Source organism: Corvus moneduloides, chromosome 1 (assembly GCF_009650955.1).
Source record: "Corvus moneduloides isolate bCorMon1 chromosome 1, bCorMon1.pri, whole genome shotgun sequence".
NCBI classification, from domain to species: Eukaryota; Metazoa; Chordata; class Aves; order Passeriformes; family Corvidae; genus Corvus; species Corvus moneduloides.
Window position 1 is genome coordinate 161551357 of NC_045476.1, and position 16139 is coordinate 161567495.

The window sequence follows — 16139 nt, forward strand, 5'->3', positions numbered from 1 at the left end:
GGCCTCAGTATTGATGAACAGCACCTGGGCTGAGACCCTCTTGAGTTTATCAGAAACACTGTCTGCTCCCAGGAACTTGTGCTGTCTAATGAGCTCCTGCTTTTTTTTTTCCTTAATGAACAGCCTTGGAAACAAATTTTCCTGAATAACAACCCAAGTGGGATGACATTTTTGTTCTCAAACTTTCAAAGAAAGCCACCGACCTGAATTGCAGCCAGGATGAAACATTGTTATGACCAAAGCCCAAGACTCTCTTGTGGCCCAGCAAACAGCAGCCCAAACTGAGACCCTTCGAGCTCGCCTGGCCTACAGAGGGCTGTGACCAGCATCTCTCTCTGAGTGGACACCTCTCTGAGACAGAGAACTCTCAAGATTGCTGTACTTGGGGGATCACTGAACAATGACAGATCCTGACCCGATACCCCCCATTCCTCAACCCTTCACCCACAGAGGACATACAAAGGCATCTGGAGTATTTCTCTACCTTGGAGGGCAATTTTTCACAGGTACCTTGTACAGGCTCTTCCTGTCTGTGTGCGTGCAAATGTGCTTATGCCAAATGGGAGAAATGGAAGAAATGCTGCTCTCCTGCATTCTTAGGAACTTTGGATTTGTAAGTGAGGCCTGTAAGTAAGGTACTGCTGTGGTACAGTAAATCCTATGGGAATCCTTTGCTGAATTGTTTAACTTAAGTTATAAGTTAAGTTAAATGCTGTTAAGGTGCTGTTAAGTACAGTACTGTTCAGCGTAAATGCTGTTAAGTGCTGTTGGGCCTTCAGGCATATTTTCATCCTTACCATTTCTATCCTTTTGTGCCTCCCCCCACCCCACCTCCACATGGATAGTTTGGGGTTTATTTAGGTTTGGATTCATTAACTCTGGATGTTTTTGTTTTCTTTTCCTCGGTGTGCCTTAACCGTCTAGGAAGTGGTGAACCTTGCTAATGAACTTTGTCATGCTGTCATTTCTCTATTAAACCTGTCTTTACTGATACCTTTGATGGTGATTCTTTAAGTGATCTTAAAACACTCATTCGCGACAAAATCACATCATAAGGACAAAATGAGGGCTTGTTCCTGGCTTCCCTGGTGACTTACCTGGATGGCAACAACAGTACAAGCTGCCCAACGCTCCATCCCAAACAAGGAATCATGCTTGTGCTTCAATGCAGTATCTGCCAGCTAAAATTAGCACTGAGACCCACTTCCCCTCTTTTATTAGGCAGCCTGGATTAATAGTTTTGTGAGTGAAACACTGATCTCCTCAAGTCAGGAGAAGTCATGCTTTTCAGTTTGATATCCTAAGATCCTGCCCTTTAGCTCCACAAAGTTAAGAAGGGGGGAGTCTCAACAGCTAGCTCCAGCCCACCATGCACTGACTCTGCTCTTATGCCTCCTCTAAGCAGTTTATTTTTACTTATACTGAACTGCAGTCATTTGGGAACAGCACCGTTGGGTATTTGATGAAGGTTCATACTTCACTCTGCACGTACTTTTGTCAAAAAAGCTTTTATTGCAATGCAAAATATCTTCTGTATATGACATCTTTCTGCTCCCCCCAACCCCCTTAAATTTAATGAGTAATCCTTTCTGGGTTTGTACATTGTGATTCTTGTGTGTATGTATGAATATATATACATATCTATATATCTATCAATCTATAGATATTATATTAATACAATCATATATAAATCTGGACCTATATCATTTTATATATACACATATCACTGGATATATGTGTGTGTGTGCATATACATATACATACATTACATATACACTATATACACATATATGCACACACATACATATCATATAATCATAAACATCTGTTGGTTGTCAAGGGACTTTTCTTTAACAAAATAAGTTCCATCAGTGGATTTTACTTCTGTAGTGCAATTTTACAGGAAGTTAACATTTCCACATTCAATATAAAAGAAACAATATACATTTGAAAACGTGCCATAGGATTTTTAATGAAAAAATTAGAAAAGTGCATTATTTTACAACACTACAGTAAATGATTCTTTTTTTTTTTCTCTGTAAAGACATTGTAAAATATATACAGGGTTGCGTAGTGCATTCATTACAAAAAAAAGATGCAATCCCTTGCATAAATTACATATTGTACAGGGGTTCGCTGTCTACTTGGACTTGTAAACATTTGTGTGATACAGTTTTCATTCTTTAAGTAAGCTGCAATACATCTTATTTTCATTTCACTGTTGTTGCATTCTGACTCCAGTACGGCATTCTAAGGCCATGTGTGAAGGCATCCTCTCCCATGACGGAGAAGGCCAGGAGAAGAAATGAAAACACAAAAGTCTTTAATTTGGTTCTTTTTAATCAAGTTATCACTGGTTTAACAAATCACATCTTGATGCTTATGACCTGATCACTCTCCTTTGCTAGGACCAGCTCAACAACTATGTTGAAGTTTAGAGGTCTGAAATGAGCAGAGAAAGCAGCTTCCAGGAGGTAAATTCCCAGTGCAGTCTCCACAGCCAAGCAGCCCCTCTTTCTAGATGACCATTCCCCTAATGCTCTGTGTGCTGCACAGAAAATATATCAACCAGGGTAGAAATTTAGATTTTTGCTCTATCTCAGGCTGTTGAGGGCCTTTAGAATGCCGTCAATACACCGTCGGTAAGTCCGCATATGCACATTCAAAGAAGTACAAAAATGCACCAAAAAGTGTCAAGAGATCCAAAAGAGACACAGCATCAACACACACTCACAAACACACACATACACGCACGCTTCTGTCTGAGCAGGAAGGCTCAGTCTCCAAAGCAGGATTCACAATTTAATTTCAACATGTATGTGTGTTTGGAAGAAATCCAAGAATTTCCATATAAACTCCTTAGGTCCCAAATTGAACACTTTTATCCCTGTTTCTCATAGATGAACAGTTTGTTGAAGTAAGAAATTGCACCTTGAAGAGACAGTATCCACATTCTTTTGGCCTACTGGAAACAACTGTTAAGCCCCCCTCCCTTTCCCCATTGACCTATCCAGCTCCAATTCATTTCCTTTGCCATCGTGTCACTAGGATCAAAAGTTTTACTTGATACTCCTCAATGGCGACAAACAGTCACACAAATCTTAACAAGTCAAGGGAAGAGGAAAAATAAAGCATTTTTTTTTCTTCCACAGTTCACTCCTGACCTTGCAAAAAAAAAAAAAAAAAAAAAAAAAAACAGATGGATTATTGGTTGTATAGCATATTATAGGAAATCTGCATTCTCTAGAAGAAAGACAGATTAGGTTTGCATTCTGAAGAATCTGCCACTGCCTCATAATTTCTGCTTATTCCGTAGTTTTCAAAAGGTTTGTAGTAGACAGGACTCTTTCTGAAGCAGATATTAGCTTTTTTTTTCAGACAAGGTCAACCCAACAGTACCTACACCCAAACTAACTTTGTGGGCATTAAACAATTTTTTTAAGGTCCAAAAAAGCAGTTCAGAGTGGTAACCAAGAAATTACTTAATAAACCCAGCTGCTAGATAAACTGTCCTAAACCTCTTGTGACCTGGACACTGGCATCCCCCTCTTGTTATGCAGGTATTACACTTGTCCTCCAATTAGCTGAGTAATTCCTGCACTAAGAATTTATACAGAAAGTATCTGCCACAATGTAAATGCAACTGAACAGTTGAAAAGGAGAGAAATTGCCACGAGAACATCAAGTTGTGTTGAGCAAACCAGTTGTGTTGGTCAGTGGTGACCACACAGGATTCAGCTCTTCCCAAGAGAATAAAAAGGGCACAGTATCAACAATCAAGAGGAATTTCCCACTGATGCCTTTGACATGTGTCTCTCCATGTTAGGCATTGAGAAGATAAGCTAAAAAGGATCTTTTCTAGAAAACATGCACAGCAGTAATGAATTCTTCAAAGAAAAGAGAAGTCACATGGAAATACCAGTCACCATAGAGCAACTGGAGCTTCAATGCTGAAGAACTTGAAAGGAATGTGCAGTGAAGATAAAAAACCCAACTAATTGCAGCGCTAGAAGGATCTCATATACATGGCTTTTGCCCCACTTGGCCAGGCTTTTGGGAAGACAGCAGCTGCTAGAGCAATCAGAAGAATTTGGCAGTTTTGGTAGTCACAACCACGATGAATTGCTGTGACCGGGCCCCCAGATCCATTTGGATGACTGGCCTAATGAAGACAATGAGATGTGCCCACTGCTGCAAGCTGAACAAGAAACTTCACCACCCATTTCACCATTCAGAAGGGGTTCTGAGAAGAGCTTCAAATCAGAGAGGTGAGTTAAATGTGATAGATACTTCACAGGAGGCATTAAAAAAACAGCTGTAGATCTATCTGAAGGCACTGCCACTGAAGTTCCATGTCTTGGTTTCTAAGGAGAATGCTGCCCTGAGCTCTCACCCAGAGTGCAAGTCAGATATCAGCCCTGAATTCAGTGCGAATTAAGAGCCTCACTGCATTGGTGATGAGCTAAAATCCCTTCCCCAAATTCTTCCAACACCAGCTCCAGCCAACATGCCAGGATGATGCTTGTCAATAGGGCAGCTGAGGCATGACCCCCATGTCAGAAGTGATACTATCAAACAGGCCTTTTGGAAATTGTTTTGTAGAGTTGCAGCTTCAGACTCTGGGAGGCCAAATTCACTTACACAGTCTACTTCAGATAATCTAATTAAACGTTTTTACCAGATTAATTATCCTCTGAACAATAATTGTGATTAAGGAGCTGCATACCCACTCCGTAGAGAGAGCCAGCGATAATGAAGTAATGTTATTTCTCTAAAGGCCAGTTTTGATGATATTTTGACATGTAGAAATTGTTCAAACACAGTCAGTATGAAGAGGTTTCTTTGCTATATTGTGACCTCCTGAACCCAGCTAGAGAAGCTTAGTATTTCCCACACATACCAGTGGCTCTGCGGAGATGCTATTGAAGATGGACAAGGACACCACAGTTCAAGACTTTTGGATTTGCTGCAGGCAGTAGGATGGTTGGTGTAACTTATCTCTTCCATGGACTAGGAGACAGAAGGTGCTCTAGAAGACCCAATTTCCCCTACTTTCCCTTTGAGACCAGCATTGGTAAGGTGGTCTCACCACAACAATCCACTCCACTATGAACCAGCCCTGGTCCATCCTTCCCACACCTCCTGCCACTCCTGCATTGGAGGATGCTGGCAGATGACTAGAAAATAAACTAAAGCCAGAAGGCCATGACTCTTTCTTAATCTGAAACCTCACCAATGATCTACAGACAAGGAGCCAAACTACTGTGGCTCTTTACCTGCTTATGTAATTTGTGCTGGCCATTCTCCTGATGGCCTTCTCCCAAACAAAGACACTCCAAAGTTCTCCTCGTAGGCTAATGCATTGCATCCCAGCCAGGGAAGAAAGGATCTCACCCATTCAAGGTCATGCACATTGCATTTCCTATTTAATTCCCTACATATTGCTTTTAATCAATCTGTAGATTCCTTTTGTCAGTCGTAATTAGAGAGGAACACTTCCTTTTCCAGGGTATAGCTGTGTAGCATAACACTTTTCATTAATAGATGAGGGGACAGAGTACAGAATGTGGCAATCTTGGGCCTGCATATACATCCATGAAATGGCAGGCTAATGAGTTAATGTCTGGGTGGGAAAGGGGGGAGCGAGTATGGAGAAAGCCAGAGGGTGGCTGTCTGTGAAATGGATCTCTCTTCTAGCCTCAAGTGTAGTGCTCTGGATACAGCAATTACTGCAAGCTGTTCCACAGGCCAGATAAACAATGAATCAAAGCCAGGATGGTGGTATCAGAACTCATGCATGAGGAAGATGCATTATGGAGCATAGTTTCAATTATTATATTTGCCAGCTCCACTTGTGAATTTGCCAGCTATGATAAATGTTATCATCCTGTTGTTTGTTCTGCGTTTCTCAAAGTGAACTAAAAGACAACGCAGCTTGGAACTGTGAATATTAATTATCAATAAAATTGCAACATTAATCTTTTCCCCGCTACCCCTACTTTTTTTTTTCCCAATCTGTTCTGGGTGTTAATTCATGGCAGCACTCCTTACACTGACAGAAAGCAAGGTGAAGGAGGGCTTTGGGATATTTATTAATTACAATATTCACAGAAGGAGAGACAAATGAAGGCTGAAGGCTCCAGGGATACTATTTCCAGCCTAAAATTAGCAGGCAGCTTTGAATGACTGGATTCCATAAAGCAAAACACAGCTGCATAAATTATACAGGTTAACTGTTGGGTTTAGGTCTTACTGCTTTCCCTTAGGTTTAGGAAAGACTGTTCATGTTGAGCAGTAGTTGATAGAGTATCTAGCAGTAAATAGAAAAAAGGTTCACATTCCAGTCTCAGGAAAAAGGTACAAATCAGGACTAATTTCATAGTACTCAAATCAGTTGGCTTCAGAGGAAGGCCCTACCCAGGTCTTAGACAAGGAGAGGATTTGCTCATGTCCTCTTGCACTTGGGAGCACGAGGAGGAGGAAACAGCATCACTAAGATAATACATCCCAGGGACCAGCTCTGCTTCGGATGGGCTGGCTGAATAAAATCTTGGTTTCAATGGAGAAAGCAGCAAAAACCTGACTGGAGAGCCAGGAACTCCATGAATCTCCTCACCAGCAGTAATCAGTGGAACACTGGGGTGGGCCTTGACTGATTCTACACAGATGAAAAGCACAAGAGTCCTTCAGCATCACCTCACAGCCGTTTCAACTGGAAATAAAAGAACTACTCCTGCTGCTGAGAACAATTTTTTTCCCCCCAACTTTCTTTTTGCCTTCCTACTACTTTTTTGGGTAACAAGTTTTCTTTGCCATATTTATTATATGCATCTTAAAGAACCGAAAACTGCATTTTGGCAAAGGGTTTCATCAGTTTTTCATGGTTTTAATTCAGCCTCTGAGCTCAGACTAACTGGCATAAGAATCCCAGGGCACTTTCCATCTGTAATCAATTTCTTTGTGTCCGATGTCATTATTCAATTTGTTTCAATTTTGGTGCAGTTTTATGATAGCTAATCCTTTTTCTACAATTTATCTTGCTGAAGTTCCCAAAATAAAGTTTGATATACAAGTTAGATGACAGCAGGCTGGTCAGAAAGGCATTGTTTTCTTTTTCAGTTCTGTGAGTGTTACACATCTCTGGTTGATGAAAGTAGCAGTGGTGCAATTCTCATTGTAATTTGCGCAGTATTCCAGTCAGTAATAGTGTCTTGTTGAAATATGCATGAAAAAGTCCATAACATTACTGTAATGGACACACTCCAACACATCTCTCTCATCCGGCTTCCTCATAAAGATTTTAAATGACTGTCTTAATTAGATCTTAATATTAACGGGAATATTACATAAAGCTAAATGAAGACATAAACTTCAGCTGAAAGCTACTTCTACCCAAACCTCTGCCCTCTGGTCTGCACGCACCAAATAGCTTTGGAACATCATGCTCCATCTTGGTTCCACTGACTGCTCCTTTTTAAGCTTTTAGCAACAAATCAAGCTTTTTTTTCCTTAACAAAACTTACAAATCTGTCAGAGGAAACAAGGAATTACCTTGCTTAGGTCAGATTCACAATAAACTTGATTACTGACCTGGCATTTTATTGATCGAAGCACTAGGGAACTAATGAGAAAATGTACAATACAGCAGATTAACTTGGTCACTGCCCTCTTTTCTTTATCTTTTTTCTGATTTTTTTTTTTTTTTAATAATGTCTATTTCATCCTAATGAGCTGTTACAGAGAGTTCAAACAGAAGTTTATTGCTGAAGGTCACTGTACATCTTCTCCGTTCATTAACAACCAAGAAGCTGTTTTGGACTCTTGAAGGAACATCCAAAGACCCCTTCTAGGGCTGCCCCACTACAGCATCCCTGTAAAGCAGGTGCATGTCCAAAGTTCTGGCAAAGCAGTGCCAGTTAGATTAGTCAGGATATTCCTTACACAGTAATGAAGACCAAGTGGAGACTTGTGCCTGCATTGTTCTATTAAGTTTCCTCTTGTTTCTATATCACAGCAAGCTCAGTCAAAGCTATTTTGGTGCTTCACTGATCAAACTGATTTTTCCCTTTGATGATAATATGAAATATTATAGGATAATAGGGTTGTTATATAATCAAAGTCGACAGCAGGGAGCTAAATTTGTGTTGTTTTGATGAAGAGCACATTAGCGTGACATAAATAGACTAATCTGATTTATTATTATTATTTCTAATGCTTAATAATAGGGAAGGGTAGGGGAAATGAGACTCTGGGGAATGAGAGCGCATCACAGAGTGATAGCAGACATTAGGATGTCTAGTCATAAGCATCACCACTACTACCTGCTCGTAGCTGAATTTCAAAAGAGCGAGTAGGGAGCAAGAGAAGTTGTTCTGAAAGAAAAAACGTCTTAAGTGGAATAAACCCAATAATGTACCAGCGAAAATAGTCTGTGAATAGCAGTGTTATGAGAAGAAAACATGTAGGGCAATAAGAAGTCAGAGACAGAACTGACAAATGCTCAACTTCCGCTGACTGACCTTTCACATTTAACTGAAAAGCTGGGATTAACCTTGGACAAAAGCTTCCCTTTCATGATACTGTCTGCTCCAGTTCCAGACAGCCCAAGCCATTATTCACCCATCAGTCAAGAACCACAAAAATGACTAAAGAGAGAGGCAGATTTTGCCTCGTGTACTGATGTGCACACATGAGATTTCTTGTGCCTGGCTGCTCACAAAGCAAAGTCCTGCAAGAGTTTCCCTGCAAAGAAAACTCTTCAAAATGCAGGTTGTACAGACCTGTGGGCTCTTCAGCCAGAAAATAAAATAAATAAACATGTTTGAAAATCCCAAGGAATGCAGATACATTCAAGCAAAACACTTTCCCACAAACACACTCATTACAGCTTTTAGATTTAAAAGTATGGCTACGGACACCTACTCTGGCTCCTTCATATCAACATACACAGATTTCTTCCTACATCTACAAACTTCAACTAAGCTAAAGCAGAACTATTATAAAGCCATTGAGTTTTAATGCAAAGACTCTAAGTGGCAGATAACCCATGACATGCTGAGGTAAGTTTCTCCTCTGCTTAAATACCCCATGTCCTAAAATTTACTCTTTATTTATGGTTCCAAAGGGAAGATTTAGCAACAAATCAGCTAGACTATGTAAAGTTTTCAGCTTCTCCAGTTCAACATGTTTTATAGGACATTTAAAGACTATTTTTATATGCAACAGAAATAATAATTTCTTATTTTCTTAAAGGAAAAGAGAAAAAAAATCTAAGCAATGTTTTATAAGATGCAACTGATTTTTTCTTTTTAATGTTTTTGCTAAAAGTCCTGTTACCAAAATTCTCCTTTGCTAGGCACAGAATTCCACTCAAATTCTGCAAAACCCCAAATTTTTCCTGCTTCTCTCCAGTGTCAAATACACCCAGCAGCTGTACATGATATAGAGGTACATATTCCAGGCATACTTTTTGTTATCTCCATAGCAGGAAAAGAGACATACATTTATTTGCACTTCTGGGATAACACAAGCAAAGATGAAAAAAGTGAATTTGGAGAGCACCATGAACCCTATGGGCTGTCAGGGGAAGCAGCTTCTACGTGTCAAACACTGAGGTGGTTTAATACATCCTGGAACTGCTTTTTTAGGTATTCTTGCTTCGATCCTTCTGCCATCAGCATTTGCCCTAGGACATGGCACTGGCAGCACAGCATTGGTGCACCCAGCATGCCCCACACATTACTCTGAAGAAGTCCAGCCTCATCCATGCTCATTAAGAATCCTGTTAGTTCTTCACTAATCTTAATGGAGGATTTCATGCCACAGCAGTTTCTACACCCAAAGGAAGCTGCATAAGGGAGTCAAAGTCATGGATAACTTGCTTGTCATTTACTTATTGAAAGGCAGATGTGAGAACATGAGCATATTTGATAGTTAATAATTTAAAGCCAAGGAGAAGACAACAGAGGAGGAATGACATTCCTTATTTCTCCCTATTAATGCTCTTTATAGATGCCTCTTTGAGAGGGTATCAACATCCATCAGCACACAGAGCTCAGAGCTGGGCACACACCCTCTAGTTTTAAGGGTAAAAAAAGGATTATTGCTTTTACACTGAGAGCACAAAATGGTAGAATCAGCAGGAGGTGATTAGTGCCAAAAAGAAATGGGTTTTGTATGGCAAATTAGCACAGAAAGCGATTTAAAAGATAGAATTAAATCAGGGACAACAGTGCAGGTTCATAAAACTCCCAGTCCTACTCTTGCAAAATCAAAGATAAATCTCCAAAAGCACTAAATCCCACGTAATCACTGAAAATTCTTATTGTCTTAAAAGGGAGCTGGATTAGGCCTCTAATTCAGTTCTGTAAAGTCTGTTTGGTCCAGATGAACAACTCAGAGATGGACAATGTCCAAGGAACAATTCTATGACATGGTCTTAACATCCTCCACTACAACTTCCCAACACAACTGCTCCCACTGTTACCCTCCAAACACTGGAGTAAAGCTATTTTTGCCTGTTACTGCTAAATGCATTTTGCCTTTGCCTAGCAGAAAAAGCAATATCACATCTAATCTCACAAGTTCCCAGTGAGCCAAACACAAGATACTGTCCCTTGAATTCTTCCTGAGACCAACAAAGGCTTTCCATTATTTACAAATCAAAAGCATTTAGAGACAATCATCTTTATTTTTTTATTTAAAACAAGGAATGCCCTGTCACTATTATGTAAGAAAAAATATACATCCTCCTATTTATACCCATCTTAACCAAGCATTCCAAAAAATATAATTCCTATTCATGCAGGTAATTTCTGCACAAAATAATAATAATAATAATAATAATAATAATAATTTATCAATAAAATAAAATAAAAATAACAAAATACACTCTCTTGTTCCAACAATTCTCCCAATTTATCTTAGAAATTCTGCTTGCAAATTGTTAGAACAGTTGAAAATTATAAAATTAAATATAGTTAAATTAATATGATTATTTGCTTTTGATTATTAATTCCATTGCTAGTTTTTCTTGTGTTTTTATTATGCATACCAGTTTTACAAAGTGCATGCTTTTTTTTTTTTTTTAATTTTGAACTGGCAAGCTAAAATGATCCATCTTCTCCTGCCTTTTTTTTAATGTTAATACAATCTAAAATCTAGCATTAAGAAATTTACCATGATACAGCTGGTATATTGACTGCTTATGGCGCATGCTTGTCTTGGCAAAAAAAAACCCAAAACAAATTGGCTCCCCTCCCACCCTCCCCGTTCCTTTTGGAAGCAATCTAAAAAAGCAGGCTGGAACACAATTGCTTCAAGGGCAAAAGAAAAAGTAATACCTGATGCTTTGATTTTTGTCACATGGCACTGGTTGTGGAATTGCACGCGCACAAACACGCACACGCACCCGGCACTCACACAGGCACACGCACACACACTACAACCTGCTCGTGAGGAAAAAAGTTTGTTAGGTCAGGAGTGCCAGTGGCACATGAAGGCTCTCAGCTGTGTGTGCAACTTTGGATTTGGTACCCACTTCACGTCATCTTGAATCCTCTGACATCCACCAAGGGGGTAATGTAAGGCATACTTTGCTGGAACAGTAATAATCCATGCTTCATGCTCAAGAGCTGAGTCTCAGAGGAGGACTAGCTTGCTCTACTCCCTTTGGCCTCGCTCCGTCTCACTCGAGGAACAAAAAACCCAAAACAACAAAGAACTGGGAAAAACAAGGAAAGCAAAACAAGACAAATCCCTTTAAATGGACTTTCGCCGTTTCATCAGCCTGTGGTTATCTGTAAAGCTGTGCAACCCAGGTGAGATGGAGCTGACAGGAGATGGGAAAAGGCTGTTTTTTAATGTGCTTGGCGAGATCTCCTCTATCTTGTAAGAGATGGAGTGAAAGTACTGGGGGTTCAGCTTCGAGCTGAACGAATTTTGGTGGGACACCACCCGGCTGGTGTACTCGTGGGACCTGTAACACATGCAGGAACAAACTGACTGAAGGTCTGTTACTTCGGCCTTGTACCGTGGCCGACCATGCTGGGAGTCCTCTTGGATGTGGATAATCATGCTGTTGCGGTTCCCTGCCAGGGACGCCCGTTCCTCAGCATCCCGCCTCTCGTCCTCACTGTTCATGGTCAAGAACCTGAGAACAACCAGATTTAGAAATGCCCCAATGACTGTCAACCCCACTAGAATGTACATAAAGCTAAAAGCCACGTAGAGAGGCTTTTTTTGAAGGGCCCCTTTGGTCTGCAGGGCCACATAGTCTCCAAACCCTATAGTAGTCAATGTTATAAAGCAGTAATAGTAAGCATGGAAAAAGCTCCATTCCTCGTACTGGGAAAAGGCTGCTGCTCCAATGCAGAGTGTCCCCATGCAGGAGAAGAAACCCACAGTGACCATGTTTTCCATGGAGACCTCGGTGCTCCTCATGCCACAGCACTTTTTGATGCGTTTCAAGAGGTACTTGACGAAGGTGTTCATGCGCTCGCCCAGGCTCTGGAACATGACGAGTGTCAGTGGGATCCCCAGGACCGCGTAGAACATGCAAAAGGCCTTCCCCGCGTCCGTCCCGGGGGCAGCATGTCCATAACCTGGGAAGGGGGATGGAAACACAGGACAGTCAGCAGGGCAGGTGATGGCCACGGTTCCCCTGTCATGCAAGCCATGCAAATCGCTCTGATGCCACAGCCAGATCCACAGCTGCAGGGACACTGCAGTCACACCATCATCCCGTATCTCCTCACCCACGCCCTGTGTCTGAAGTTGGTAAGGCAAAGAACAGCAAAGCTGTTCACACAGGAGTGGGGAAGATGAAAGAATGGGCAATCCATTCTACCTCAAACAACGCTGAGTCTCCTAAATAAGGTTATATCACATTAATTAACTGAAGAAATTTCATATCTGTCCAGTCTCACGTGCAACAGTGGAAACTTTGGAAATAGACAGACTCTCCCACAGTGTTTCTGACAGTAGCTGGTGTTGCCCTGTCCCAAAACCAGAGTACAGTGATGGCATCCAAATTCTGTGTCTGCCGACAGCATGAAGTTAACAACATCCAGATCCACCACCCAAAGAAATTCCTTTTCAAACTCCTCCATACTGAATAAGCCTTTCTCCTAGACAATTTATGAAAGTCACTCATTACTGGAACATCATAGGAATTCAGGGGTTTAATGCCTGTTCTATCTTTACTTACTGGAAGAATAAACAACTTACCAGCTTGTGCCATAGTTTTACAGCTTTGACAGTTAGTATGGCAAAGGCAATTTCATCAGGATGTTAAACTAATCCAGGACAGAGGATGGACCACATTTCACAGCACAGTTTTCAGATAGTAAAATCATGGCTAAGCCTTTATTCTAAATCAAACCATAAGCAGGGAGCTGTTTTGATATTATAATTACACCTTTTCACATTACATTGCTCTAAAAATCTACATTTCTTACAGCTGATATTTTAAGGGACTGTATCAAAGTCTCCAAAATGGGATGGCTGGTACCCACTTGGCCATGGTGTGCATTTACCATGTGGGTACCACAGTCTAGAGTCCCTTTAAAGTCAGTGAGTGGAAATATGTACTTCACAAGGGCAGTTCCTGTTGTGACACAGAGACATCTAAATGAGCTCAGTGAGTTATTCTCAGGAGAAAACTATTTCTCTACAATTATTATAACAGAAATATTGGGACAGAACTCAGTACAAAATTAATATACCTACATTTATGTATTTGCATGTGTTCTGTGTGTCCAAACTCCCACTACAGTCAACAAAGATTCTATGAAAACGGGCAGTAGTGAGTTATTTAACTGAACATCCCAAGTCTGACAAGATGAAATGACACTTCTGAGTGTTCATTGATCATGTTCATTAGGTCCCCATTAGACTGACTAGACATCTGTTGACTGCAGAAGAATTTAGACACCCACAGAACTGGCAGACAACTACCTGTAAACAGCCAAATGAGGATATCCTAATCATGATAGATAGTCACCTTGAGTGACTGTCTCCAGTGTAGGTGCCTGCACTGTAGATATTGAGGGTTTAAATCAGTTTTCCAGAAAGAGTCATCTATCTTCATACAAGAGCCCCTGATATATCAAGATACCACAGACAGCTGGTAGATAAAACACAGGGCATTCAGCAGACCCACACTCTTACAGATCTGAAGCTGGAGGACAGACCTGACCTAAGATACCACTGAGGCAGGACCACTGAGGAGCCCTGCCCACTGCATTTAGACTCAGGTCATGGACCTGCTGCTCTGAATATGTCTAATCCTTTTTTGAAACTGTTGACACTGCACACCTCCTCAATCTCATGTGACAACAAATTCCAGAAGTTCACTATCTGCTATTTAAAAAGGCACATTTTAATTTCAAGGATATCTCCTTGTTTCAGCTAGAACACCTTAGCTACAGTGTTGAAGTTCTAAATCTTCCTTATCTACCACCTTCATGGCTTCAGCTAAACTCAGCTTTATCTCTGCTCTCATTTTTTTTCTGTCTAAACTGAAGCCACAGCCTTTTCACTCATTTAGCAGAAGCCACATTTCCTTGATGATTTCCATGTCCTCCTCTGGATCTTCTGTAGCTCTGCCACACCACTTTTGAGATGCAGAAACCAGAACTCTGCCTTCCCATCAGGATGGGGGTGCACCTCAGAGTCTGCACTTTTACTGGAACTAAAATATGAACACCAGGCAACCTTCAAAATGTAAAGCAAGAGTGTACAAAGAAAAGAAAACAAGAAAACCAGCAAGAATCTCCTTCAAAAAGCAACAGGTTTATAATTATGTCAGCTAGTAGTTGTTGACAGATGGGATGTAAAAACCACTTTACCAAAGAAGCACAAAACTCAAAACAGGAGGTTCTTTCCCGGGTTATAAAGGAAACAGATTCACCTGTTGTATTGAGCCAGGTAGTGTGTTCATCATAAAAAGCAGTTTCCAAATTACCTGGAAAGGGAAGTGTCTTCACCAGATTGATGCTGGGTTAGTTCCACCTGACTGTCCCTCAATAAAGGCTGTAATTTCCTCTCATTACTAAGATCAGCTTTAGAACTACAGGGGTGTTAATTAAACCAGGGATGTCTTCCCATTTTATAGCTTTAGTTACAGATGATAAAGAGAAGGAAAGCTTCAGAAAATGTGATTTTCCACATGGTTGCAGAGATGGTAGTTGGGGGAAACAACTTTTACTTTGGGTTCTAAAAAAAAATTTTGGGGGTGAAAAAAGGTTTCTTTGGATCCCACTATATCCTTATCATTAAAGATATCCCCAGAAACAGTTTAGAGAGATCATAAAACATTAATATTATGTGCTTACACGCTATCTCACAACTGAATTTCTGAGAATTGCCACAGACTTTGTAATTGCATATCCCATAAGATAGGAATATACCCATATTCCTGTTTTGCAGATAGGGAAGCAGAGACACCAGCAGGCTTTAATTTTTCCACAGTTCACATAAGTAGATAGAATATTCAGAAATTCTGACTTCTATCCTGCCCCAAGTCATACTCACATTCCACAACGTCAGATAAATATCTCTCACTTTATTTGCACCATGAATCTGGGGTAAAGAAAGCACTTTATTAATCAAGCTGGAATAAGATTTTTCAAAGAGTCACATATTTATCCTATGCAACATGGCTTTAAGGAACACCTTAGCCATTGCCCTAAACATTCTGAAATGAGGGGTTTTGAGAGACCAAAGACAGACTAACTCTCTATTACTTAAGCACTGCAGAATCTATCCAGCAATGTACAGAGTAATGCATGGAAAGCAAACTGCAGCAGTGCATGCTCTCTAAAATTCAGTATTTTTCAAATCTAAAACAAGCCACTGTCTTCTTAACATCAGAGACTGCCTCTGGGAAAAAGGGGAAGGTGAATAATTGCCCAAGGAAGAGGGGCACAAAGGATCATTAATGGTGGGAAAGCACACAGGTCACAGAGTCAGTCTCCAAGCAGCTGGGTTTTACTTGTATCAAGTAAAGGCAGAAGCAGAAGCAACTGCCTTGGTAGCAGATTTCAGCTACCAAAATTCTTCCTCATTTCCTCTACACGAATGTCACTGCCCTTTAGCAGAGTATAAAGAGATGACTTTGTGTCATCCATAAGAAACAC

The 16139-nt window shown here is 40.6% G+C and overlaps 1 protein-coding gene across 1 annotated transcript in view; it reads right to left on the reverse strand.

Moving 5' to 3' along the window:
- Positions 1-1489: 1489 nt before the first annotated feature.
- KCNK9 (potassium two pore domain channel subfamily K member 9) overlaps positions 1490-16139 on the reverse strand; it is a 104324-nt gene continuing 89674 nt past the window's right edge. The window contains exon 2 of the mRNA XM_032134111.1: positions 1490-12602. Coding sequence (XP_031990002.1) covers positions 11761-12602 — 842 coding nt within the window. The 3' untranslated portion in view covers positions 1490-11760. The remainder of the gene's footprint in view (positions 12603-16139) is intronic.